Consider the following 27,635-nt stretch of genomic DNA (forward strand, 5'->3'; position numbering starts at 1 on the left):
ATGGCCAGCAGGGACGAGACCAGCCCTGCCCGAAAGAAGGTAAAGGCAAGCAGGACGATTCAACACCGAAGAGACCCTTGTTTCAGAAAAAGAAAGTTGCCGCTTTAACAGCGAGATATGCCACAGAAAGTGAGAACGCAGCTTCGGAATCAGACATGGGCTCTGACCTTGCTGGACAGCGCGGCGGAGATTACCAAAGTACGAGAGGCCCTGCGCCCGCTACTGAAGGTGACAGTGACTGACCGATATGTTGTTGTGGAGACAGCTGATACCAGAGTAGCTCCCCCTGATAGACTTTATGAAATAGTCTTTTGAATTGAAGGTGACATACATCGTACAATCAAGGGGGTATTTTGGGAAAATCTTACGACTACATATGACATTTTGTTAGCGGAGGCTGACTGGCCCCCACCTTTTGTGCTCGCAGCTCCCACAGGGGAGGATGTGACCCTCCCTAGTTTTGCGCACACGGTCTCGAAAGAGCATGCGCTGAATTTTGCAGAAGAGTGGGCTAAGGCTCTTGCGCAAGCTTTGTACTGTACACAGTGTGGTTGGGATAAATTTTCTCTGCACCACGAGATTCCTTTACGGTCTATGCCACAGCCTCAACCTCAATATCCCATCCGACGAGAAGCTAAGGCTTCCATTGCGGAAATCCTTGAACAATTGGAATATCAAGGTGTGATTGAAACTTGTGTGTCACAGATGAGTAACCCTTTTTTTACTGTGACCAAGCCTGACGGCTCATACCGGTTGGTATTGGATTACCAGCATTTGAACTTGCATTGCCGTACCTGTTCAGTACAGAATACTCACGGCTCTGCTCTTGTGGATGGTCTTGTGCGTAAACGGCTTAAAACCACGCTAGACATATCCAACATTTTTTTGCCCACAATTTGGACGGACTGAGTTCCCAGTGGACCAGTTTTACCTGTGGTGGCAAACAACCCCACTATACTTGTTTACCTGTGGGCTATAAGAATAGTCCGGGTGTGTTTGCTGCCCGTATAGTCTCTCTTTTAGAGAGGATAGACACTGATGCGTGTTTGTATGTGGATGACATATATCTCACATACGACGAGCTTTGGGCGCATCTGTTTCGCGTACTTCGGTTACAAATTCAATTTTGTAACGTCCCACATTGCAGAGTATACAGTGTTGTTCCTGGGCTACGAGCTCAACAATGAAGGTAGAGGATTGGCTCCTCACTTCTTGGAGAAATGCGCACAACTGCGCGCTCCTACAACTCTGAAGAACTTACAGTCCTTGCTGGGATTTTTGAATTTCGGGCATACTTATATTCTGGAATAAGCCCAGCATATCAAGCCTTTGTATGCTTTGATACAACCAACTTTTACCAAATCTTGCTGGCTACCGGAAAATTCAGCTATTTTGCAATCTTTGCAGGCTGATCTTCTAGAATCTAAATTCTTACTGACCCGTGATAACCACACCATCCTAATGATAAGAATCATCCCTGAGGTGGTGGGTTTCACGTACCTTACTTTTAACGAAGGAGACACAGTACCTATTGCTTACAAGTCACACTTGTACACTTTGGCTGAAATGCGGTTTTCCTCTGTGGAAAAGGTTTTGACAGCAGTGCAAATGGCGATTCGCAAGGAACGTGCGCTGTCACAGGGAAAACGCATGTTGGTTGTAACCCCGTTCCCTGCATTAGAGGCAGAGACGAAAGCCAGTGTGCCAAATTGTAAAGCTTTGCACCCTCGGTGGATACAATGGGTAGCATCATTGACGTCTCCGGGTGTGACGTTTATTTTTGATGCCTCCTTACCGTCGCTGGAGTTTTTACAGTATGAATTTGTTCATCCTGCCCCTTTGGCTATGCGGCCTTTGGAGGACTTTCATTGCATCATATACACTGATGGTTCAGCGCAGGTTGCGCATGGGTCTAAACACGCATATGTTTCCGCTTGCGCTATTGTGGTAGGTGTCAAGGTGAATGATGAGTTCAAGTCCAGAGTCGTGCACACGCAGACTCTTGGGGACTGCACCGCACAATTGGCAGAGCTTCGTGCTCTGATGCTTGCATTGGAGTACGCTGATCCTGGTGTGACAACTCTTATTGTAAGTGATTCTTACTACTGTGTCCAGTCTTACAATGAAAACCTGTTCTTTTGGATTCAGAATGATTTTCATGATTCCAAGGGTAGCATAATAAAACAGAAAATGATCTGGGTTCGAGTGGCTGAGCTTAAAGAGCAGTTGCCCCTCGTGTTTGTGATTCATGCTCTCGGTCATCAGCGCATGGGAGTCCACGCTGTTGGCAATTCGCTTGCCGATGAGGCAGCAAAATCAGCGGTATCGGCATATTTGGTTGCAGCGGTTACACGTTCCAAAAGTTGGATTGATGATGATATCTTGGCAGCTATGGCTGCAACTGAGAAGGGAAGTAAATATCTAAAAGGATTCCCTTCGAAGTATTCATACCACTTAAGTCCTGATAAAGTTCCTTATGTGAAAATTCCTGGCGTTGGTGAGAGGTTACTTCCCAACGTGGACCGCAGGCCTACTCTGATTACCGCAGCCCATGAAGGTGTTGCGTCTGCGCATGCGGGCACTTCGGCTACTGTAGCTCAGTTACAACAGCGTTTCTGGTGGCGGGGCCTGCACAAACAGATCCGTGATTATGTCCTTCAATTTGACATTTGTCAGCAGATTAAGCCTTCAACTGCTGCGTGTCCACCCCAGACACAGTTGTACATTTCTAATAAACCCCTTGGGTGTGTTTATTTGGATCACTGCGGTCCCTTTTCTTCTGATACTGCGTATAAGTACATCTTAGTAGCAGTTGATTCATGCAAACGCTTTGTGTGGGTCTGACCTCACCGCAGCACTGATTCACGGACTGTCATAAGAGACTTGCGTATCTTTGTAGGGATTTTTGCCTGTGGTACCTTCCATTCGGATCAGGGTCCGGCTTTCGCCTCTAAGGCGTATAAGGATGCCATGACTTTGTTCGGGGTCCTAGGCAAGTTTTTGTCTCCATACAGACCTGAGGGTAATAGTTATGTGGAACGAATGAACAGAGATTTAAAGCAGTCTTTGACGGCTCGAGTTATAGGCACTGGGAGGAACTGGCTGGCCCATCTCAATGGCGTACAGCGTGCTCTTAATAATCTCCCTAGAAGGTCTCTGGATGGGCGGACACCATACAAAATGCTCTTTGGTATCAAGATGTATGTACAGGACCTTGACGGTCTAGACTCAGTGGCTCAGGCTGCCTCCTTTGATGTAGATGACATTGCAATGTTTTACAGGATCTGCAAAAGACCAGAGACAGTCTTGCAAAGGAACATTTGCCCTCCACCTCGGATGATGCGTTGCAGATCCCGGTAGTTGGCTGGCTACCCCTAGTTGGAGAACTGGTTCGTGGGAAGATCGAGAACAAGAAAGAATTTGGTCCCTCTTATCGAGCTCCGGTTCCAGTGCTTAGAGTGAAGGGCACAAAAAGAGTCATTTTACCACCACTTCCAGGTCGTAAGGAGAACAGGTATAACGCCATTGACAATGTCAAGATTCACAGAGTGGTCGATTCTTCTTAGTATGACACCGGCCGTCTCATGTCCTTCGATTTTGAGAAATTCTGTTTTGGCGCCGGTTTCCAAACCAGTGCCTGATGTTGCTCTGGATTAGCCTGCAATTTCCAGTCCTTTATTGAGTATACTGCCTGGTACTCAACATGATGAAACTGACTATACTTACCCAACTGACTTATCGATGCCTGATTTGCAAACTCGCTTGGCTACAGAATCCAGATTTTCATTTGACACTGTTTCCCAACATCTAACAAGCCCTTGAAGATTTCTGTTTTGGCAAGACTGTTTAAAGAATATTTTTTGATTCCCCCTTGGACTTATATTTGGATGGTGCTTTTTTGGATTTACCTTTTATGTCAATTGGTTTTGTATTTTATTTTTTCCGTCTCATCAATGGACACTATGTCGAGGAGAGAACTAGCATTCGACATATCAATGGAACTTTGGCTCCCCATTCCTCATCACACAGAGTGCAAAGAGACTTGGCTTTTGTTAACATCACTGCTTGGCCTGTCTTAGATGGGATTGTATGGGATGCGGTTCGATTTCAAATTCATGGGCCCACTGAGGTTATAAATGTCCCTAATGTGCTTAGAGTGTCTATGGGGGAAGTGGTTAAACAGAATATACGTTCTGATGATTGGGATGTTCAGGCCATTGAATCATTGTTTTCTCATTTGAAATATTATGCTGCCTTTGATGCTGGAGATTTGTACTTGGAGTCTATTAATTACAGTGATTTGTACTGTTATCCACATTTTGGCAATCACTTCCTACATAAAGCTAATACCAGGAGGCTCACTGTAAATTACACCCAGTGGGAACACTGTCCTGCTCCTATACAAGGTAGTTCTGCTACCTTTTTGAAAAGGTTCACTTACTTTACAGATTTTAATCAATCTAATCCTAATGCCTTTTATTTTAAAATGGCTGAGAAATCCATTTCCAAAGTTAGACTTACCAATACTAAATTATTGTATTCGAAGTCCTTTCTAGACCAGTTGGCTGTTGGGGGCTACGAGTTGTAGAAGGATACAATTGACCTTAAATCAGTTTGGGGTTCTAAAAACTGGCAAGTGCAAGGCACTGAGGCTTTGCACCGTGCATGCCTCATCCCGAACCATATGTTGTTTTTGAATTCTACAATTTCACAGACAACATGCTTTTGATTGGCTACTCCTAAAAGATTAAATGCTCTTTCTTTTCCTGATTTACGTTTAAAGTATTTTATTGAAAGGGTACAAAGGAAAAAAGGAATAACATTCAAGCAATGGCAGTGTGCTACAGTCCCGGGAGCCCATCTTCAAGTAAATGCTACATGTCCCGCAAGAGCAGTATAGGCTATGTGGGCTCCTCTCCCATCAACATTACATACAGTAACACCCTGAGGTAGAAAAAAAGTGTCCGTGCCCTCCCTTTTGAAAGAAAACAGTTCCCCCCCAACTCCCCCCACCCTCTTCTCGTTCCCCAACACCCTCCCAGCACCCCCGTCCAGTGTCCCGTCTTTAGCCAAACCCACGGCGTTTAGCCCCCCCCCCACTACCCCCAAACCTTATCCAACCCACGGTTATTGTGCAGTGAACACTAGCGGTGGTGACAATCTCAAGAGCCTCAAGTACCTCGGACAGGTCAGTTCCCTGAATTCGGTAGCCAACAATGCGTGGAAGGGCTGCCACAACTCCCCAAATTGCTCCCCCTCCCCGGCCATCATCAGTGACAGTTTTTCCATACCCAGAACGTGCCACAGCCTATGCAACCAGCCCGTGATAGATGGAACAGTGGTGGTCCGCCAATGGATTAGGATATTCTGAACGGCGGAGCCCAATGCTATAGCAATTTGTCTGCCCCTACGGGATTTCAATGGATACATCAGCCCGTTGGGTAAGCCCAACAGAACATATGCCGGAAAGCGGGGTAACTCTATTTCAAACCGAGCTTCAACCTCATCTAGCACCTCCTTCCAATAAAGGCTCAGTACTGGGCACTCCCACAGGATGTGTGTCAATGTGCCCGGGTGCCCACATCCTCGCCAGCATGTATTATCAATATGCCTGTCCATCTCGTGCAATCACTCCGGGGTGTAGTACCAATATGTAGACACTTTAGTGAATGTTTCAGTAAGCCCTACATGTTATGCAGAATGCCGTGCGCGATACGAGATCTGGTCCCATTCTTTGTGGCTTAACGTTCTACCCAGCTCTCTGTTCCAGCGTTCCCTACCTGGATTATGAAAGTGTAAGGGGGAGGGCTGCAGTAATTTATATAGATCTGTGATGAGCTTAGCATCCGAAGCACGCGTCACTAGCCACCTCTCGTACGGCAATAGTTTCCTATCTGCCAGCTCGCGCACCTCCGGCTGCAAAGCCCAGTGTCGCACCTGCCAATAACGCATCCTGTCTGTCTCAGCCAAACCATACTCCTCCTTAAGCGCTTGGAAAGGGAGAACTCCATCCGGCCCGTACACGTGGAAAAGTGCCCTACATCCAGCGGCCTGCCAGTGCGCGAAAGCTCCCTGAGCAACCCCTGGTGTAAAGTCCGGGTTGTCCGCAATAGGAGTAAACGGGGAAGGGAATGTGGTAAGCTCGTACGCCGTGCTAGTAGCATCCCACACCCTCAGCGGGACCCTTGTTACATAAGACGCATAAAGATTCGGAGGGCGATGAGCCCTGCGCAAAAAGGGCACCTCCTGTAAAGGGCGACCCGCTACCGCCTGATCTTGAAATAACCGGTGCTTGTCCGACTCCCATCGGCTCCATTCAACCAGATATCGAAGCTGCGCCGCCTGGAAATACTTGCGCAGGTCCAGGATTCCCAGCCCCCCAGACTCCGGCGCCAACATGGAGAGAACTCGTCTCATCTGTGGCTTGCGGCCTTGCCAAATAAAACGGGATAGGATCGATTGTGTCTGTTGAAACCAGCCCTTAGGTGGATGGAGCGGTAGGGCCCGAAATAGGTACAGTATCTGAGGGAGGACAGTCATTTTAACCGCCGCCACCCTCCCTAGCCACGATATCAACCCTTTGCCCCATCTCCCCAATTCCTCCTTAATCTTCCTAGTCAAGGCCGTATAATTGGCTGTTACCATGGCCTGCAACGTGGGTGCCAACAGTATGCCCAAGTACTGGACCTGCTGAGCTGACCAATGCATGGGGAAAAGGTCCTGCAACTCTCGCCGTGTTGCGGGAGTCAAGGAGATATCCAGTGCTGTTGATTTGCCCATGTTCATTTTGAAACCAGTCACCCGCGAGAAAGCCTCCAACTCACCGATACATGCGGGCAATACGCGTCTCGGTTCCTCCAAGGTCAAGATCACATCATCCGCATAGAGGCAGACTGTGTGGACATATCCCCCCATCTTCACTCCGGTAGCGTCCGCGTTCTGTCAGAGCCTCTCTGCGAGTGGCTCCATATATAAGGCGAAAAGGAGCGGGGACAGGGGGCAGCCCTGTCTAGTACCACAGTCTATGCCAAACCTCCGAGAGCCATAGCCATTCACCCGCACCACCGCCGACGGGAACCTGTAACAATTAAAGACCAGGGTCCGAAATTTTTCACCTATCCCCATTCTCGTCATAACCCGCTCCAGATAAGGCCAGTGCACATGGTCAAACGCCTTTTCGGCATCCACCGAAAGGAGCATCCTTTCTCCCGGAATCCGGGAGGCCTTCTCCAGAACGTGCACCACTCTCTTGGTGTTATCCACCGTCTGCCTTCCGGGGACAAAGCCAGCCTGATCCGGTTCCACCAGACCCGGCAAGTGGGGAGCCAAGCGCGCCTCCAGGATACCCGTGTACAGTTTCAAGTCCACGTTCAAGAGGGAGATCGGGCGTTACGAGCCGCATTGAGTCCGATCCTTCCCTGGCTTAGGGATAACCGAGATCGAGGCCTGTAGGAGGTCCGGAGGGATTGCCCCCGGCTCAGAGAATGAATTAAACATTTTAGTTAGTATGGGGGCCAACTTGTCAGTGAACGTCCTGTAGAAGAGCGCTGTATAGCCGTCCGGGCCTGGGGCCTTCCCATGTTTAAGCCTGGAAATGGCAGCGACCACTTCCTCGACCCGTATCTCCCTTTCGAGATATTCCGTCTGCGACGGTTCTAGGGATGGAAGTGTGACCGAGTCCAGGTAGTCCTCCGACTCCTGATCCCCCAGATCCTCCCCGGCGTACAGATCCACATAGAAGCGGCGGAAGGCCTCGGCAATCTGTTCGTCCCCCGTGACCAGTCCGCCAGTCTCAGTCGCAATTTCCTTTACCCGATGACGTTCATTGGCCACCCTGAGCTTATTCGCCAATAGGCGACCACACCTGTCTCCCCCGTGTAATACGCATGTTTCAGTCGAAGTGCAGCGTATTCAGCTCTGTCCATGTCTAAGGACGACAGGAGCTTTCTCGCCGCCTTCAGCTGTTTCCAAATCCTAGGGGCCCCCGTACGGCGGTGCACGTCCTCCAATTCCTTTACCTTTTGGGTGAGCTCGACCCGCTTCTGCCTCCGGTCCCTGTTTTCCGCTGAGGAGATCGCAATAAATTCCCCTCTGACCACTGCTTTAAGAGCGGCCCATTGAGTCGCCGCCGAGGTATCTGCGTTATCATTATGCGTCTGGAAGTCCCTGATCACCTCCGTGATCCTTTCCACCACAGACTTCCTGTGTAACAAAGCGTCTCGAAGGCGCCAGACCCCCCGGGGGGCCCGGTCGACCGGCAGAGAAAAGCTTCCCGAGACCGGTGCGTGATCTGATAGAGATAAGACCCCCACCTCCGATGCTGTAGCTAAATCACGTACCGGACCGGTAACTATGAGGTGATCCAGCCTCACGTAGGTTTTGTGTGCATGAGAGTAAAAGGAGTAATCTCGGTCTGCAGGATGCAGGTGGCGCCAAAGGTCATGAAGATCTAGGTCCACAAGTTGGGATTTAATTGCTTGTGACATTTCCCCTGTCTGTGGAGAGCGCTGTGCCGACCTATCTATAGTGGAGTCTGCCACCATATTTAAATCCCCACCCAAGATGATGTGCCTGTCTGGAGATGCTGTTATGTCCACCAAGGCCGATTGAAAAAAGCTATCCTGACGCTCATTCGGGCAGTAAATCGAACCAATGGTAAATGTCAAGGCCCCCAACTTGAATCTGTGTGCTAATAGTCTCCCTTTATGTTCCGCAAACTTGTGGAGGACCTCCCCTCTAAAGGAGCTCGACACTAGGATCGCCACCCCTGCCGTCTTAGTGTTAGACGGAGAAAAAAACTGTGTGGGAAATTTGCGGGATCTCAACCTGTGGCAATCTCGTGCAAGCAAATGAGTCTCCTGTAGAAGACAAATGTCCGCCTGTGTGTTCTCTAGCAGGGATAGAATCGCCCTCCTTTTAACAGGGTTATTAAGTCCCTTAACATTAAGGGTTACCACCTTAAGAGTTGCCATCTAGAATCAAGACAGAATGTGACATGCAGTAGGTCCTGAGTGTAGGGGGGAACCCATGAGCTTCAACCACCTGTGTCTCCCCGGTAGACCATCGTGAAAAGATCAAGAACACTGAACGGATTGCACTCCCCCCCGCCCAACTCCCGACCCGCCGTTCCCTCAACTCCCCAACTCCCCTTCCTCCCGTACCCTGTTCGGACCCCCAACTCCCTCCCCTCCCTCCCCACCCCCAACCCCCAAAACTCCCCAACTTCTTTAAACAAATTGTCCCAGCCATGTCCTGTCCGGACAAGTCCATGGAAACCTATCGTAGTGGACGTCCAGCCACAACCTTCCCCCCTCTGCCCCCCCCCCCCAACCCATCATGGCACTAAGCCGGCAAAAACAGAAATGCAAAGTCGTTCTCCCCCCGGAGCAGTCTTACGCTGTTAGTGCGACTCCATCATGCACCACTGTGTCTCTGGAAGCTTCTTGAATAGCACTCGCCATTTCAGCCCTGATGGTAGGCGAACTCGGTCGTTGGGATGTCGCTGATGTTCTGCGTCTCGAAACCCTGTGCCAGCCGTCCCCAGAGGTGCGTCTCCTGCGGGGTGTGGAGGAGGCCTCCTCTTCGGCGGTGATCCCCAACACCTCGCACGTGTCCTGCAGGGACCTCAATTGATGTAGCACACTGTTCCAACGGAAAATAAGCCTGAAAGGGTGACCCCAGGAGTACGGCGTTTCATGTTGTTTCAAGAAGTCCGTTGCGATTTTAAACGCTTTCCTCTTCTGGAGGGTGATGACGGACAGATCTTGATACAAGGCTACAGGCTGTCCTCTAAACGTCAACGAGGGTTTTTTCCTGGCCTCCGCCATGATTCTTTCTTTCAGGGGAAAGTCAGGGAGAAACGCAAGGATATCCGGCAGTGGGCCCGAGGCACGCCTACGAGGCCCCACTCGATGAGCTCTGTCAATCCGCACTGGAAAGTCCGCTGCTTCGCCCAAGATGTCTCTGAAGAGTTCCATTAGATATTCCGCCACATCTGTCCCCTCTTCCGTGGATGGTACTCCCCGGACCCTGATGTTATTCCGTCTAGAACGGTTCTCCAAGTCTTCGTTGTGGGCCTGGAGGTCCAACTGTTGGTCCCTCAAACGCAGCACCTCCTGTTGTAGTTGTGTGATCTCCTCGTCCTGCCTCTGAGCAGAGCCTTCCACTGTGACCACTCTCTCGCCAAGGCCGTCCACTTCTCTCCGGATCTCTCGGACCTCCCCAGCCACCTCTTGCTTCAACGCCTGGAAGTCGTCTCTCAGCGTCCCAAAAAGCGACTCCAGAAAGGACCGAGTGACTGGGGGTTCACTGCCTCCCGTAGCATTGGAGCCACTCGCTGCGTTTGGGGACGGTTGGCTCCGGTCGCCCCTGGTTTGAGACCTTCCAAGCATCTCGGGGAGCGTGCGGTTGCCTCGTTTATTGCCCTTCTGACTCGTCATTCTGTCGTCCAGGCCACCTTGCCAAGAACTGGCACCTCGTCGGCTGGGCACCGGGGCTCCGGGGCAGCGACTCCGCTCGCCTCGTCCGGCTAGAAGGGCTCTGCCTCATGTCGATTCGCCGAGACCCTCCTCGTCTAAGGGCGACTACAACGACTGGGCGCTGTTGCTTCCGGTTTCGCTATAACCAGGGGCAAAAGGTCGGCCCCAGCCGTGCAAACCGGGTCTTCTGGCCCGTTTCTTCCTCGGTCACTGCCCAGTGAGCTACGTTGAAGCGATCATCCCCGACGTAGGTCTCACAGGCTCAACTCTACGCCGTCCGGAGCTTCATCATCACCGAGAGCCAAAATGGCGCCTCCGAGTGATCCTGTAGGCCATTGTTCCCTCTCCAGCGAGGGTATCAGCTATGGGCGTCACCCAGCCCGTCTCAAAGTTAGTCACTAGCCGGCCAGATGTGGACTCCTTCACAACAGCAAGAGGGTCCCGATTCCCATCTCGTCGCTGCAACACGGTCGCTGCTTATGCGTCTAGCGACGCCGCCCTTCCGGCTCGTGGGTCTCCGATCAGCTAGGCCGAAGCCGCGGCCTCAATTTGATAGGGATCAGCAGCCAGGGGCGCGTCGTCTCCGTCAGCAGCTCGTCCCCTTTCCAGGTCGCAGGTCTTGTCACGGCGCTCAGTGTGGCGCCCTCCGCCGTACCACCACCGGCTTCTACGTGCTTCAGGGAAGGAGCTCAGGACAGCCGCAGCCAGGACGGCATTTCTCCCTCGCGTCCAGTCTCTGCGTTGTTCAGTGTTCCGGGCCGATTCCTGAGCACTCCGAGGCTAGAGCACTGCTCTGGTGCAGCCCGAACCGTTCCCGCACCTTTCCCCACCCGGTTTCTCACCGATGGGGGGGAGAACAAGCTATATTAAAGGCTCAGGGCCAGGGCCGGGTCGGGAGCTCCGGGAGAAAGCGTCTCCTCACTCCGCCATCTTGGCCACGCCCCCCCTCTTTTCCTGATTTAGAGGAATATTCCGGTTGGGGTAATTTTGCTAAATTTTCCATCAGAAAGTTACAAACTCTATTATTGAATTCCTCCTTTAACATATCCAGTTTGGATCCCGAAGGCTGGTTGCTCTGGCACGAAGGTGCTGATTCATGCCAGCATAGTTTTCTGGGTTTGGCTCAAGGCTTTACACAGGTCAGGGTAGATCCCCGTTTTGAAAGTGGCCATTCTGTGACTACCTATTCTGTAGGCAAATTGTGTCAGAACTGGCTCAGACATTCTACCTTGGCGTCAGTTAAACTGCATTTATCTAAACTGACTGATGATGTTGATCTGAATGATTTTATTAAAGGCCCGTCTAAAGGTAGATCTAAAAGATGGATATATGCTGCTTATAACGAAATATGGAAAGCTTCCCAGGTTGAGGCAGCTACCCGCCTTAGGGCTATAGATCAAGCTAATTTAGAAAAAGGGCTAGCAGTTGTAGATAACAGCATTTACACGCTCTCTTCTCGCAGTTACACATTATATAATATTGTGTCATCTGTTGTAGATATTGTGCAAGATGAAGTGTCTGCTTTGTACCACGGTCAGAATCAGTTGCGTTCCATTATGCAATTAGCATGGACATTGCAGACCCTTAAGGAGGGAAAAGTGCTGTGGCATTACATGAATACGTCATGCTTATTTGCCCCTTTTAATTTGACTGACAAGCAACACTTACGATCAATGAAGGAGGCTTCTTTTTCAATGTTACACATTGAGAAGTTAAAGCCTTTATCGTTTTCTGTGGCAGAAGCCAATGTTGTTACATGGCTTATTCACGGTTTAATAACTCTGCCGTTTCCTTTATTTGAATTAAAAAATTGTGTGAAGTACTTTGCCATTGGCAGATACGAGCCTCTGGGAAGTTCTTATCTCCATGAAGCCTGGTCGCTTCCTGTTACATATAGATGTCTTAGGGAGGGAAGAGAAGTTTATTTGAATGGTGAAGAATGCACTGAAACACCGGATCATTCCTTGTCCCGTGTCGACATATCCAATTGCATGGCTCTTGCAACCAAAACTAGCCTAATTTAGCCTGTGTTTTGAAAAGTACACCCCTGCCTGCAATAGTTCCAACATTCACATTGCTGGCTAACGTGAGTTATCTACTTTTAAACAATGAGGATTGTTGTGGGTTAATAAAAGGGATTGCTTATGTCATTACAGTCAGTGAACTTGTAGTTTGTTGCAAAAATGTAATGTATCCACCCCGCATGGGAAACTTGATGTTTCCATCTGGCCTAAGATTCCGACCTTGAAAGTAGAGTTCAATAAGATGAGTCGCATAAGAGCTCTATTGTCCCAGAAAGAAGTTACCCTCACATCTGCTCATGAAACATTTATCCTTCACGTGGCAAACGGTGAATTAATTCACACTATCTTCAATGCGTCCTCCACTTCCAGGCTCGATCACTTTTTTAAAGTTGTAAGCAGTGGCTTGGTGACTTCCTTCCAAAAGATCTTCGGAGTCATTCCAGCGGGCTGTCTCGGCTAGGGCTCCTTCGCACCCGGATGCTTGAGTACTATCGTGCGCTGCCTCTTGCTACACTGATTGCAGCTTATGGATTATCGTTTCGATTTTCCTTCTTTACATGCATTTAGCCTGTTTTCCGTTGCCTGAGTTGCGACTTCAAATGGGCACTGGATTTGTGTCTCTGCAATATGGTGTCTCCCAATGCGGATTATAATCAATTTATGAGTCCCTTAGTTACTCATGAATTGCTTTGTTCTGATGGAGGGATTATGGCCTTTGCAGCGATGCATGGAATACTGGGTCGTTGGAATGTGTTCGTAGTGGCGCAAGATTTCTTGGCTCGCAGTTTCCTCGAGATCCCACCGAGTTGTCCTCTGATGGTCCAAGTGGCTCCCGGTCATCGAAGAGCATGTATGTTCTTTCCCTTTGTTAATGTCAAGCTTGTAAATATGGTTACCTCGGAAACACCATGGAACTGACGTACTGTCCGCAACTCCCCCTCACAGGTCCACTCTGCACCAAGATATATTATTACTGGTAACAGAAAGTGATGCCAGTGTGGGGAAAGCAGGGCAACAAAACAAGGAAAGGCGGGGAAACACAGGGTCTTGTACACAGGTAAGGTGGTCTGTTCAGGGGACAGGGAGGCTTCTGTTAACCTTTTCCTAGAAGGCAAGAAATAGAGGTTAATACCAATCCCTATGATTCTAATGATATATGATAGCTAGACGAATAATATAGGAGACTACCTGTTCATTATGCTGTATGAATATTCGTAGATTTCCCCAATGCCCTGTTCACTTCACAGAATAGAGGAAGATAGGAAAAAGAATGCAGGGGACCGCCTGTAAGGTACGTGTATAGTATAACCCTTAGTGATAATACTCTAAGTGAGGATCTAGTAGAGCTGGAGGGACCTGTGGTTACCTGCGTGATGAATGTCTTTGTATAAAGGCTGGGGACCTCCTGCGTGATGAATGCCTTTGTATATATTCTCCTGTTATCTTCACACAAGAATATAGAAGACAATGCTGCTGTGTAAACCTTAAAATATATAGAGAAATCTCTGTTGTGAAACTACTCAAGCCAAAGATTTCTATAAATAGGTATCTAGCTTTAATTTACCTGTGTGAGGTTTTTATGTGTGCTTTCCTGAAATTCAGGACTCCAAAATATCGTGAGCCCAGGAACATAAATCAAGAGACAGATGCTCTAAACTATAAACGTTTGTGTTAGAAACAACAACCCAAAACGGCACAAACTCTAGATCCGAATGATCACATCCAAAAGACAGAACCTAAGGCACAAAATGATTGCCTCTATTTATAAATCATAAACGGTACAGACTCTCCGAGTATGAATACCTGTATCCGCCTGAGACACCAGAACTGAGAGGAACAGGGGTCGCCGATAGTCGATTCCCGACAAGATCCGACAAACGCCACCACTGTGACCCGGAAGAACTGCAGCTACTACGAACCCGGAAGGAACGCGAAGCGCTCTCTGAACGTCGAGGAAGGACTATATACTGATTACAAGCATGCGCTGACCTCCACGCATGCGTGTTAGTGGCTCTCGGTGTTTTGCCAACCATCCTTGGTCCTGGAAGTGCCAACCACGTAATCGCGATCAGTACAGGCACGACAGTTAAATTGGATGGCTGATCTATTTTCGGATGATAATAGTGACTTTCTATTGGAGGCTGCATATTTTGGGTATTCATTATTAGGATAAATTGTGTTTGCAGTCTTGGTTTCTTAACCTAAAACATCTCGTTGGATTTATTTTTTTGGACTCTCAGAATGTTTTTGAAAGGCTTGCCTATTGACTTTATCAAAGTCCAATGCTGAGTTTTTTCATGACTATTACATTTTTTTCCCCTGTTAGATTTTTTAAGTGCCAAATTAGAGACTCGTGTTTGAACTATCGAACTTGAACTCTGCGTTCCTAAATTTGTCACTTCATACTTGTCCTATCAGTGCTCGGATCAAAGGGAGGGTGTCTTGTGTATTGGTTTCACCTTTGCTCTGTGTTAAGTTAGCATGTGCTGGTTAGAAGTTAAACACCATTTTTCCTTTCCTGCTGCCTCTGCACACAACACATTTTGTTATTAATGCTTTTCGCCTAGTTAGGTATTTTGCTTTACACGAGAATAACATGTTTGCTTATAATATCAGTCTTGCTTGGTAAGCTATGTCTGTACAGTGAGTGCCGAGGCCTTCAAGGTTATTTCAACACAGCGCTTATTGTTTGGATTGATCAGCGCACAGAGTAGACATAATATGGATGCAGCTGTGGCCAACTTTGGGTTTAGGCACGAATAATAATGCTCTGCACAAGGCAGGAGACACAAACTTGATGAATATCTGTATGCAGAGTGTTGGTGCAGGAGATGATGTGATCCATTTCCACTGAACCCAAAGGTATGGGCCCACCCTTCTAAACCCAAAGAGACGTTCTGTAGATATAATATAATATACTAGCTAGGGAGGGTAAACCGAGGATCTATTTGGACCTGTTGCCTTTAGCATTTTAACCCTTTCGCTACAGCGGCAATTCCGCCGCAGTGCTGGGGGGCGGGCGGGGGGGGGGCGCGCGGCGCTCCCACGCTGGTGACGGAACCGCTCCGTCATGAGCCTCGGGTGGGCTGTGCTTGTGACGGAGCGATTCTGTCACAGCCCCACCCGTTCAATAGAACGCTCAGCGCAGGCGCGAAATCGCTGCCGCGCAGGCGTTCTGAGCGGGCCGTGACGGAAACGCTCCGTCACCAGCACAGCCCACCCGAGGCTCGTGACGGAGCAGTTCCGTCACCAGCGTGGGAGGGGTTAACATGCTTTCACCCTTTGTATTTTATGGAATGGTAACTATGCTGTTAACCTTGTTCCTTATAATATGCTTGCTTGTACTAGTTAAGATACTGCGTTTGAGAACACTGCATTAGAAATAAAAATGTCAAACTCGCACGTGTCCTCATTGACTCCTCTTTCTGGATTGATATGTTAGTATACCGAAAGAGTGTTCATGTGTGCCTAGATGCTCCTTGGAGCGATTGTTGCGCGATACAAATTGGCATTTACATTTACATTTACATTTACGTTACCTGAGGTGTTCTAAGTCCATGTTCTGGGTTGTCTAAATCATTGGGGTTTTGTAAATACCAATGAGACACTGATAGCTAGTCTGGTTGGGGATTTTGGATGCTGAGGTGAGTTTTGGCTATTTCACTGAGGTTATAAGTTTCTATGCACAGTTCTGTATATGAGCAGAAATCCCTGCTACAATATAACCCAATACTTACTAGGTTAAAGATAATTATGATTAGCACCCTTGATTTGTTTGGGTGAAAGGAAAATGGGGAGTATAATAACTCGCAATAGGAATAATCCAAAGTCCCCGGTCAGGGGGCTCGATGAAGTATAACAAAGGGTTGCTCAATTACAACATCGACCTGTATCAAGATAAATGTATGCGGTTATATCGGATACTGAGTTGCTAAATAAAAATTGTATAAGAGAGTTTTATCGATACACAAGTCTGAAACAGAAAATATAACACGTCATAAGTGCAAATACACCTATTTGTATAGCACAGACACGTGACCTGGATGTTTTAACTAAGAACAGAGTGGAACCACAATAGTAAAGCCAATACCCGGTTTCTGGTGCAAATATTACGAATCCTATTGCCACATATTGAAGGGTTTTACAGGCATAGCCTATTCAGGGATATGTTGCTTTATGGTACACATAAAAAAATTAACTTTAAGGGACGAGAAAAAGAAAATTGAAGAATAAATCAAACCCTAATGACACATAACAGTGCAAAAAATCTAATGAATCACCATTTACATGCCAAAAGCAGAAAAGCTAACAAATCTTTGGCTGGATTCAATGAGACATGTCCAGAACATGGATAGAGCAGGAAAAATGGATTAGTTTAGATTTCAAAACAGTTCACTGCTCATGTGAAAGCGAAAGCACATCGTGTTAAGCAAAACTATCGATAGGCGTGGCCCCAGATAAACCCCACATTATACTAAGCGGCATTGCACCAGTGTACCCTAGGGCGGTGTTGACCGAACCAAGGGAAACGCGTCAGTGCTTGTAAATGGCCATGGGCCCAAATCAATGTACTCACAAGGCCATGTTTTTTAAAGAAAGAAAGAAATGTCTACAGGGTCAAAGCACCTACCCCTTCATAAAGCGGGACATTCAAAGTCGGCAGCCAAATTCCCTATTAGTATGAAGGCTGATGAATGAAGCGTAACAGTGAAACCCCCCCTCCCAGACGATAAGCGGTGCTTAAACAGTACTTGTCATATACATCTTGGATCACTTACCAGAATCAGTCGACATCTTCTTAAGTGGAGAGCCAGACGAATACAAGGCAGTACTTGGAGCCATCTATATATATCCGCACTAACTCCTGATTATCAGAGACAGCTGTGTATGGTAAAGAACTTCCGGGGATTGCGGACTGTTTTAGCAGCCGCCATCTTACAGTGGTGTGTCCTGTGTAATAATCAATAGGTGAATGGCTAAATTGATACCGATAGTAACTGAGCCTCAAAATAAAATTTTAAAATAATATAAAGCTACTGAAATATACTTCACTAAAGATTCAAAAAGAGATTTAAAAAACTAAGGAACCAAAGAGATACATATTGAGTAGATATAAACTCATATCCGGATTTTACGGATTTTCTGACGGCCGTCATCTTATAGTGATGGACTGTATCGCAGTCCCTGTGTGAATAGTTAAATTAATATGAAATAGCGACTGAGCCTAAGTGTAAGAGGCTAAAGTTAAGTATACTATAAACGCACATTTGAAAGAGAAGACCAAAGTACTTGAAATGTACATATCAAATAGGTATGAACATGTTTTCGCCAACTCATAGCCCGTTCTTATAGTAAAGATGAAAAAAAAGAATTGTCCACAAGACTGGACCGGCAAAGACCGATTCCTTAATGTGGGGGAGATATTCCATCTGGGTTTGTGGGAAAGTATATGTCCCAAATTTTTTGGGAAGAATATGCTTTGGACGTGGATTTTATAAAACACCTTGTTCCAATACTTGTTGTGGTGCATCTGTGCTGCTCTGGCTCAGTTGAAGTTGTACACATTTCTCCAGAACGTTCGCTAGGAGTGGGATATTGGATATAGGTCTAAAGTTGTCTGGGGAAGCAGGATTCAGCGTAGGTTTTTTAAGATGGGGATGACTTGACCAGCTTTTAGAGAGTCAGGTATCGACCCCTGTAGAAGGGAGGCGTTGATTATTTTAATCCAAATAGGAATGATAGATTGGGAGGCAGTGGCCAAACAGTTGGAGGGGAGTGGGTCATTGAAGTAGTTGTTTGGGTTTAAGGAGGATAGGATTTCCGGAATGGTCGTCATATACTTTGATGTTGGACCAGTGCGCTTGGTTTTTGGGTGATGTCCGGGAGGGCAGCACGGAGAGATAAGGCCGGTCCAGAGGGGGTTGGGAGTAGGTAGCGGATCTAACTTTGTTTCCTAGGGCAGGAATTTTGTCAGAGTAGGAGGAGGAGAATTCCTTGCATGATATTAGAGATTTAGGGTTTCTTTGGAGGTTTTAGCCAGTTGAAAGATTGATGTTTGACCATTTTAAAGAGCTTGCGGGGTCTGTTCTTGGCGTTCTCCAGTTCAGATCTGAAGAATTCTTTTTTTAAATTGAGGATGTTCCTATTATAGGCATTTCTGGGCTGACGGAGAAGTTTTAAGAGGAAGGCTGAGGGGTGCTGTCTCCAGTTTCTTTCTGTCTGCCAGAGGGTTCTCCTTTCATTGTTGAGGGATCTGTTGAACCAGGCGTTTCTGTGTTTGATTTGGGTTCTTTTCAGCTTTAGTGGGGCAAGATCATCAAGTATGTTAGACATACTCGAGGTGTAGTGTTCTGTGAGGTTGTTGACCATTGAGATATTTGGGGTGGGGGGTAGGTCAATCTCGCAGCGTGCAGCCAATTTCACGAGATCTAGGCTCTTTGTGTCTCTAACCCAACATTTTGGATTCACAGATTGTGGTGGCCTTGTCTTATGGGTCCATCACAAAATAAGGGGAGCATTACTTCACTCCCATACCAGACGCACAGCTTGATTGCTGATTGCTACATTGCAATAAAGATACTGATGTTTTATCTGTTCAATCACTTTTATTCTTGATATTCCAATGTTCCAAATTTTCATTCCATTTTGCTCTGTGACATGAGAGCCGTTACATGTATTTACATTTCTGATACTGCAGATATGTCCATCCGGACCTTTTTCTGAAGCAGGAAATACACATGGCTCAACCTCAGTACTATAATATTCCCAATGCATTTTGGGCTATTTCATCGCCCTTCATCAGGGGGCCACTGAAAATATCAAACACCAACATTAGATGATGTATTTAAGTTTCACAGTGTATCGCATACTAAACATTAGTTGCCTCAATCCATGTTTGAAATGTGTTACGATAGTCAACGTTCTCCCTCTAATTCCATAATCATGTTCTGCGGGGCTTCTAACCAAAATTCCTCCCCCTCATTAGTTATAAACTACACAATCTAATGAAGATCCGCAAAATAGACTTTCTCCACCCTCGTTTTACTCAAATACAACCATCAAAATAGGAAAAAGTTTCACTAAAGTTCTCCCATACCAGCAGTGTGTGTCCACATTAATTCTTTCCTGTTCTGTCCTTTCCCAAATCATTCACCAACGCGCTGGCATCTACTTCTCTTTTTCAGCTCGCTGGATGTAAACCCTCCCCTACTGGGTAACCAATTGTGTGTTCCTCCGTCAACCTCATTCCTACAATTCCTATAACCCACTGTGTGTGAGCACAAAACTCTAACAGGTAATTAAGCCATTCCACTAATACCTATGTTTGTCACTCATTTATGACAAATGGAGCCACCCCAACAAACAGATCAACAAATTTGATTACACCTTCCCCCTTCATGGTGTTAATAGTAAAGCCAATTTGACCATTACTTATGTTTATGAACCATGAAATCTTAAATACTAGTAGCAAAGGCAAAAAGTTCCAAACACAGAATACATTGTGAAACAGGTACTTTGATGTTTAACATGAATAAAATGGTAATGTTTCAATGAAAATACTAAAACATCTATTGGTGAACAGATTACTGCCTCAATATGCAAATACATGTTTTTCTGTAGCGATAATGCTTGTCCGAATTTGTTAGTACAGACTGGCATTATGTATTATTGTTTGAATTGGGAAGCCTCTTTGTCTGATTTTTATTGTCTATTCAGGTTTGATTTTTCTGTTTCTTTATGATACAGCAGTTGTATATAGATTGGTTGTTTGTAATTGGGTTACCGGTTGACTGGTACGTATGGCCTGGTCCAGTGCAACAACAACTCTAGTCAGGGTAAGGCACAAACAAACCCCAAATTAATCTGTGCTCATCCCCTTGTAGCTTAATTTAGAGGCAATATGTAAAGTACTTATGGAACACTTCAAACAGTAAAACAGTGAAAACAGCACACAAAAATATTCCACACCAGGTTAGAAAATTCATTTAATAAATAATACACAACAACAATGACAAAACTTCAATCAATGGAACCGGAGTTATGAATTTTTAAAGAGTATACTGTTAAATGTTCTTTAATGGTCCAGGGTGATCGTTTTTCATGTTCATTTTTTCATGTTTTCTTTGATGGGGTAATGCATTGTGGGTTTTGCAGTCTGTTCGACTCTGAGCGAGGGAGTCATGTGGTCTGATTTTGCACACCTGTGAGGGTGGTCTAAAAAGTCACGAGGGTGGAAGTATTATGTTTGATTCTTGCAAATAACAAGAAGCACGAAGAGTTTTAATGCCGATTTCGGCTTTCACAAGGTAAATGCGGGCAGTTTGAGTTTAGTAATGGGATAGGGTTTCATTGTAATTTATGTGGTTAAACTGCAAGGGGTAGTTTAAATCGTTTAAGTCACCAATCAGGCTATTTTCTTGTCTTATTGTATATCTTTTTTGACACAGATTAGGGAGGCCTAATGAGTTGTTGTATGGTCCAGTTTCTTTGAATTACTTTGTCACATTTTGTTTCTTTAATCTTCAGCATATTATTTCAGTTTTTAGCTGAGCAAGTTATGTTGTAAAGTAGTTGGCTAAGTGTATTCTTCTAATTTTTTACAGCGACCCCTGACGAAGAACCAGACAAGTTCGAAATACATTGGGTTATACGGATAGTGTTGTGATGTTTGATTGCCTGCACACATTTCTGTTTAAACTTGGATGGGCTACTAAAAACGTTTGAAAATGCATGAATAAAGTATTCCGCGCGATCTATCTGTCTCCGGATTGACTCTATATATTATAGAGATTACGAGCATTATATTTGAAAAAGAGTTTGGTTCACTTTGGTATACCTGGCTGGTTCATAGAGAAGAGATGGATTATATGGAACACTACTTATTATTCACCGCAGTGCAATAGCTGGTGCCGCAAACAGCGGCACCTTTTCTTATTGTTTTCAACATGCTGTTTTGGGACGACACACAGCGCTGCTTGCACGCATGTATCCTGCAGGTTCAGCTACAATTTAAGTTAATATTACGGGAAGAAGTGCATTCGCTACGACTCATTTGCTTAGCAATTTCTAAAAGTGCCATTTTCAGAATTGTAATTTAAATTCCGACTTCACCAAACTTAGAATTTTAAATTACATTCCAGAAAAACAAAACTTGAAGTGATTATTTCTTCCCATTTGGAAAGTACACGTATAAAATGGGAGAGAGAGGCCTTGCAGTAGTGAAAAACACATCTAAAAGTTATTTCTACTACCAGGACATGTAAACATAAAAGGACATGTCCAACTTTTTAAATACATTGCACCCTGTCCACTGGCCTGTCTAGGGACTACTCTAAGGGAGACGTATATGCATTAAAAAGTACAGTATGAGCCTGGCAAGGAGTTTCTCTTGACAGATCCACATGGCAGTTTAAACTGCACTCACAGTTTCTGCAATGACAGGCCTTAGACATGTTTAAAAGGCTACCACAGACCCATTAGTAAAATTTAATTTACAGGCCCTGGGCACATGGAGTGCTCTTTACTAAGGACTTATAAGTATATTAAATATGCCAAGTAGGGATAGGCCAATATTACCATGTTTTAATCAGTGAGCACATGCACTTCGACACTTGTCAGCAGGGGTACAGTGCTCAGAGTCCTAATGCCAACTAAAATAGGTTCAGCAAAATGGAGGAGGAAAGGCAAAATGTTTGGGGGAAGACCTACCTAAGGCTGACAGGTGTAACATTGATGTAGTTGTATCTGCTATAACCACATATTCTTATCAAAGTTTTTTTTTTGTATAGTTTGAAATATGATATTTTGGGTGGCATATGTTGCCCATACATAAATAAGTTATAAAATGAGCACTTTGTATAGTACTTTGAAAAAAGCTCGGGAGCGTGCCAAAAGCATTAGGAGAGAAGGAGTTCTTTTTGCAGTGTTTTAAATTTGCAGTTGGTATTTTCTGGATGCTCGTAAGAAAAGATGGGTTAAACAATAAAGCAAATTAAATATTTTTTACCTGAACTTGACTGGAGTACCACTTAATCTACTGCCAACCAATTTCATATGTTGCTTTCAGTGAGTTCACTGCTCTTTTTGGAAGTGGTTGATGAGATTTCTGTCTTTGCTTGAATCTGATACACCCGTATCAATGTGGTGTCTGTTACATCTGTGCAGAAATCTATACAGAGGGCAGTACAAAGTGCTTACCAAAAGTTCATGGATTGAGAGAATGAAGGAGAGCGCCACAAACTTCCCTGCAGCATGTTGTTGAATCCCGCACACAGCCTGTGGCAGATAATCCTTGCCACTAGTATGGTTATGGCATCTCTGGACTTGCAGTCAACCTGGACAAGAATTATTTCAAACTTTGGCTTTTTTTTCACTTCCAAACAAACACCATGAGTTCCAAAAAAGGGGCGTAGACACAGTGGCTTATCTAGACACTTTGCCACCCATGGCGTTCCCTGCCTTTGCCTCCCCCAGCGCCTGCATGAAATAGCAGGGGGATAGAGGTGCTGGTGATTCCTGCGTTTGCCCCCCTGCGGCATACTCATGTAAGAGCAGGGGGGGTAACTGCCAGCCCCCAAAAAAGTGCCACTCAGGGCAGACCACCCCCGTGCCATGCCACTGCCTAGTCAACTCTTCTAAAGAATCCTTTCTAAGATGGTGGGAGGTCCATAGTTTTCTATCCGAGGTTCCTAATTTTTGATGCAGAAGAGTCTTTTCCTGTGATGTCAGTTCCTGGCTGAAGTGGGTGTAGTGGAGGCAACAATGACATGAAGATGTGTTGCAATGCGTCAGTTGCCTGATTTTTGTTATCTTGCTCTTCATCCGTTACTATCTTTGTCCCTGGGTTTGGCTTCCAACCATTAGAACTTCTGGATTTTACTTTTGGATCTATTCCTGGTTCTGATCTCTTCCCTGCTGTGAGGAGGAGTTGTGTGGCCTGCTAATTACCACAGTGTTTATCCCCGTCTTCAAACAAGAGCTACACGATTGATTAGGAGTTTTTTGACCCTACATGGTGTTTTCTCCTAACCGTGATTCCTTTAAAACAAAGGCTTGAAAATTTTCATGAATAGTATTCTGTGCAGGGTGGCACCCTAGCTACTTAGAAGTCCCAATTCGAGGTGAAGCATGGCTGTTTACAGTGATATCAGTTGCTGTTTGAATCTTACATAAGGAGGCAATCACATGAGTAAGATGTGTCGCAATGCATTTTTTCTCTATATTTCGTTGCACTTATTGCACGCCTTTTCTCTATTTAGTCTTCGATTTTTGCCTCTTGCGTGTGAATTCCATTTGGGTTCCTCTTGGGATTGTTTTGCATGCCTCTTTATTCGTTCAATTGTCAGGAGCATGGTGTCTTTTTATTGCAACATAAATCTCAATTTATAATCAATGACTATCAGAGTGTCAAGAAGGTTCTGTACCATTGTCTGTTTGCCTTCTAACTGGGACTGGCTTAAGGAGCAACCTGACTCCTTCACGTGGATTATACTGTGCAAGGGGAGGAGTCACCCTTTCCTCAGGCAATCAAGAAGGAAATTGAGCAGACCCCTACACATCAAGTCCTTGACAGATGGTTTAAATGCCTATATTTCTATATGTAATGTAAAACACTCCATTTTGGATTCCAGAACATTTTTCCATCACATTACCAGTACACCAGGGAAGTTATTGAGGTAATCCGAGACCCTGCACATCACATCTCTCTTCTGAAACTCCCAACTCAACATTTGATGGAAGCATTACCTTAACACATGTTATGGCATATTACTGGATTGGGTAGGTTATAAAGGTTGTACGTACAAAAATAACAGTGGTTTGATATAATGTACATATATTTTTGATTTTAAGTATTTCACTTTTGAATTATATATGTTCATTTATCCAGGTGTATGTGTTAAAATGTAAATGCACAATTACTAATGTAATGAAATGTTTGATTTACTGCAACGTTATAATTTACCCTGCTTGAATATATTATGTAGGGTTTATTTTAGCATAGCTTGATATTTAGATGTTTTTGTTGTTGTGCCAGAGCAATCAACTATATTTCATAGAATGCAATATCCTGATTTTTTCAGTTCCTGTTTTTAAACAGTAACAATTTCCACCGACTCTTTTATGCCAAACTTCTGTCACCACCTTCCAGGCCTCGGGACGCTTTGCAAACTCTGCTGTCATATTTGCAGACACTTCCAACAGACTCGACCTTGAATGTGAAACTTGACCTTGATCCTAGCCTAGCATTGCGTAGCGGCGGCCTTCTTCCACCTCATCGTATTTATTTTTATTTATTTATAAAGTTTTATATAGCGCGAACATGACCCTTAAGGGTATCGGACCGCTTTACAGTACACTGTTATCACACATTATACAGACAATCGGAAATTCCATACAATACAATAGAGGTAGACATTGTTGTTCGGATATAATCTGTGGTAAATAGTCATCAGAGAGCTGAAGTTTTAGGATGTTAATTTGCTAATTAGAAAAATTTTTGCTTCTTTTTTGAAGGCGGTAAAGGAGGAGATTCTGCGTACGTCTGGGGGAAGGGTGTTCCAAATCTTCGGTACGATACCTGAGAGAGCTCTGCACCCAGTTCTCATTTTGTGAAAGGATTGACGTTTTAGTAGTAGTGAGCTCGAACTTCGTGAATGTCTGCATCCTCCCGACCGCTCTAGCTTTTGTGCTAAATAGCTGGGGGTGTTGCTATGTAGGGCTTTATGTGTCATGCAGGCAATCTTTAGTTGTATTCTCGTCGCGTAGGGTAGCCAGTTCAGAGCCTTCAAGGCTGGGGTGATGTGGTTATTTCTTTTTATTCCTGAGACCAGCCTGGCCGCAGCGTTAAGTGATGCCCTGAGCAGTGATAGCTTGTATTTTGGAAGACCACAAAGAGTGGTGCTTCCGTAGTCCAGTCTTGGTAGTACTAGAGCATGAACCGCCATTTTTAGATCAGTCTGTGGGAGGAAGGGTTTAAGTTTCCTTAGGATACTCAACTGATAATTGGCTCCCTTGGTGGCATTGTAGATTTGTGCCTGCATATTTAAATGTTTGTCCAGAGTGACTCCCAGGGATTTTGCGGAGTCAGATGTATGGGGCGCAGTCAAAGGAAGTTAAATGCTTCAGCCATAAGTCTATCTTGGGTGTGTGATTGGGAGGGGAAATGAGGAGGAATTCAGTTTTCTTGGTGTTGAGCATGAGGTGGTTGCCATTGAGCCAACGTTGGGTATTATGAAGAATGGCGATGAGGGAGATGAAGTCATCTGGTGAGGAGATTTTCATATATAGTTGAGTGTCGTCTGTGTATAGGTGATATAGAATGTTTGCAGAATTCAGCGTATTAGCAAGGGGTTTCATGAGTAGATTAAAAGGTATTGGTGATAGTGGTGATCCCTGTGGAACTCCTAGGATGACCATGGATGGTTGAGAGAATGATTGCTTCATCTTGATTCTTTGGGTTCTGTTGTTTAGGAAGAAGGTGAACCATTGTAACACTGGACCAGTTAGACCCATCCTTCGTTCAAGTAGGGACAGTAGATTGTCGTGTTTAACCATATGGAAGGCGGAAGATAGGTCAAGAAGTATCACATTTTTAAAATGTCATCCATTATATGGGTGAGTGCTGATTCGGTACTGTGGCCTTGACGGAAGCCGGATTGGTGATTATCTACGAGGTTGAAGTTCTCAATGTGGTTGCAAAGTTGAATTTGTACACATTTTTCTAATAGTTTCGCCAGAGTGGGGATGCTGGATATAGGGCAATAGTTGTTGAGGTCTGTGGAGAGGGAATTGTCTTTCTTTAGTGTAGGAGTGACCTGCCCTATTTTAAGGCAGTCAGGTATGGAGCCTTGCCTCAGAGAGGCGTTAACAATTTTTGCCCATATAGGTAGAATAGAGGTATTTATCATTTTGAATACAGATGGGGGTAGGGGATTGGAGAAATGATTGGCAGGGTTGATCGCTAGCAGGGTGCTATAGATTTCGTGTTCAGGGATTGGTGAGAAGGAGTGCCAGTTGGCATTGTTTTTTGGAGCTTCGATCGGAAAGCTAAAAAGGTCCTTGATCTGAGTGTAAAGAATAGACTCATGGTCAGTAGTTTGTTGAAGGTCTTTCTTGGATTGAATGTCATTTTTAATGGTTCTAGTCTTTTCTAGGAGGAATTTGGCAAGCTCATCACAGTTAGTGGTAGCCGGGTTGCTTAGCTCCACTACATTTGGAGAGTTACGCAATTGTTTTACGATTTCGAATAGTTTTTTGGGACATTTAATGGCTTGGTTCAGCTGGGTTTTGAAGTAGTCTGACATTTTTCTTTTGTAAGTATTTCTCAGTGCTCCAAGTTGGTATAGGTGATCAGTGGAGGGTGCTGATTTCCATGCTTGCTCAGCTAGTCTTAACTTGCGCCGGTCCGAGTTTAGATTCTCATTGAACCATGGTTTGGAGATTTTAGTGGAGACGTTTTTTTTCTTGGAGGGGCACTGTGGTATCAAGTATTTCAAGCATAGTGGCATTGTAAAAGTCTGTGAGATCATAGACGTCAGCCATGTCTGTTGAGGGGATCAGGGCAGAACTGCATTGGGATACCAAGGCGTTGGGATTAATATTTTGGATATTCCTTTTCTATTGTTTTGTTTATGTAGGTTGGCTTAGTTTTGGAGTTACCTCACTGTTGATGGAGAAGAAGATGCTATAGTGATCAGTCCAGTCACATGGGGAGATGGATTCTAGTGATATAGTGTTTGTTTTAGCTATGATAAGGGCTAATGTCTCCCCCTTGGTGTGGGTTGGGCTGTCACAGATTTGGGACTGATCATGGTCTGACAGAAATGATTTTGGGCCGCTTACATCATGATCGCCAGTACTGTTCCAATGGAGATTGAAATCTCCCAGAAAGATCTGCCGCACTTGTGAGTTGGCGTTGGCTGCAATGACTTCCATTAGTTCATCAATGAACTTCAGATTGTCACCTGGGGGGTGGTATAATATGTGAAGTTTGCAGATGATGCCCTTGTCATCAGAGATGTTGGTGCAGAGATATTCACAGGAGGATAAGGAGATGGAGTTTGCTTGATTAACTGTGATTGTGTTTTCCCTCTAGGTTTCTCAGTTCTATCCAGGAGAAATATATCATGACTAG

At 45.4% G+C, this 27,635-nt stretch overlaps 1 protein-coding gene across 1 annotated transcript; it reads left to right on the forward strand.

Annotated features, from left to right (window-relative positions):
- LOC147707729 (uncharacterized) lies at positions 1-27,635 on the forward strand. The gene is made up of 3 exons (XM_086925662.1): positions 1-39; positions 1,408-2,592; positions 27,597-27,635. Exons 1-3 carry the CDS (start codon positions 1-3, stop codon positions 27,633-27,635), a joined length of 1,263 nt encoding a protein of 420 aa, XP_086781788.1.

The sequence above is a fragment of the Lissotriton vulgaris genome, chromosome 6, assembly GCF_964263255.1.
Source record: "Lissotriton vulgaris chromosome 6, aLisVul1.2, whole genome shotgun sequence".
Classification (NCBI taxonomy): Eukaryota; Metazoa; Chordata; class Amphibia; order Caudata; family Salamandridae; genus Lissotriton; species Lissotriton vulgaris.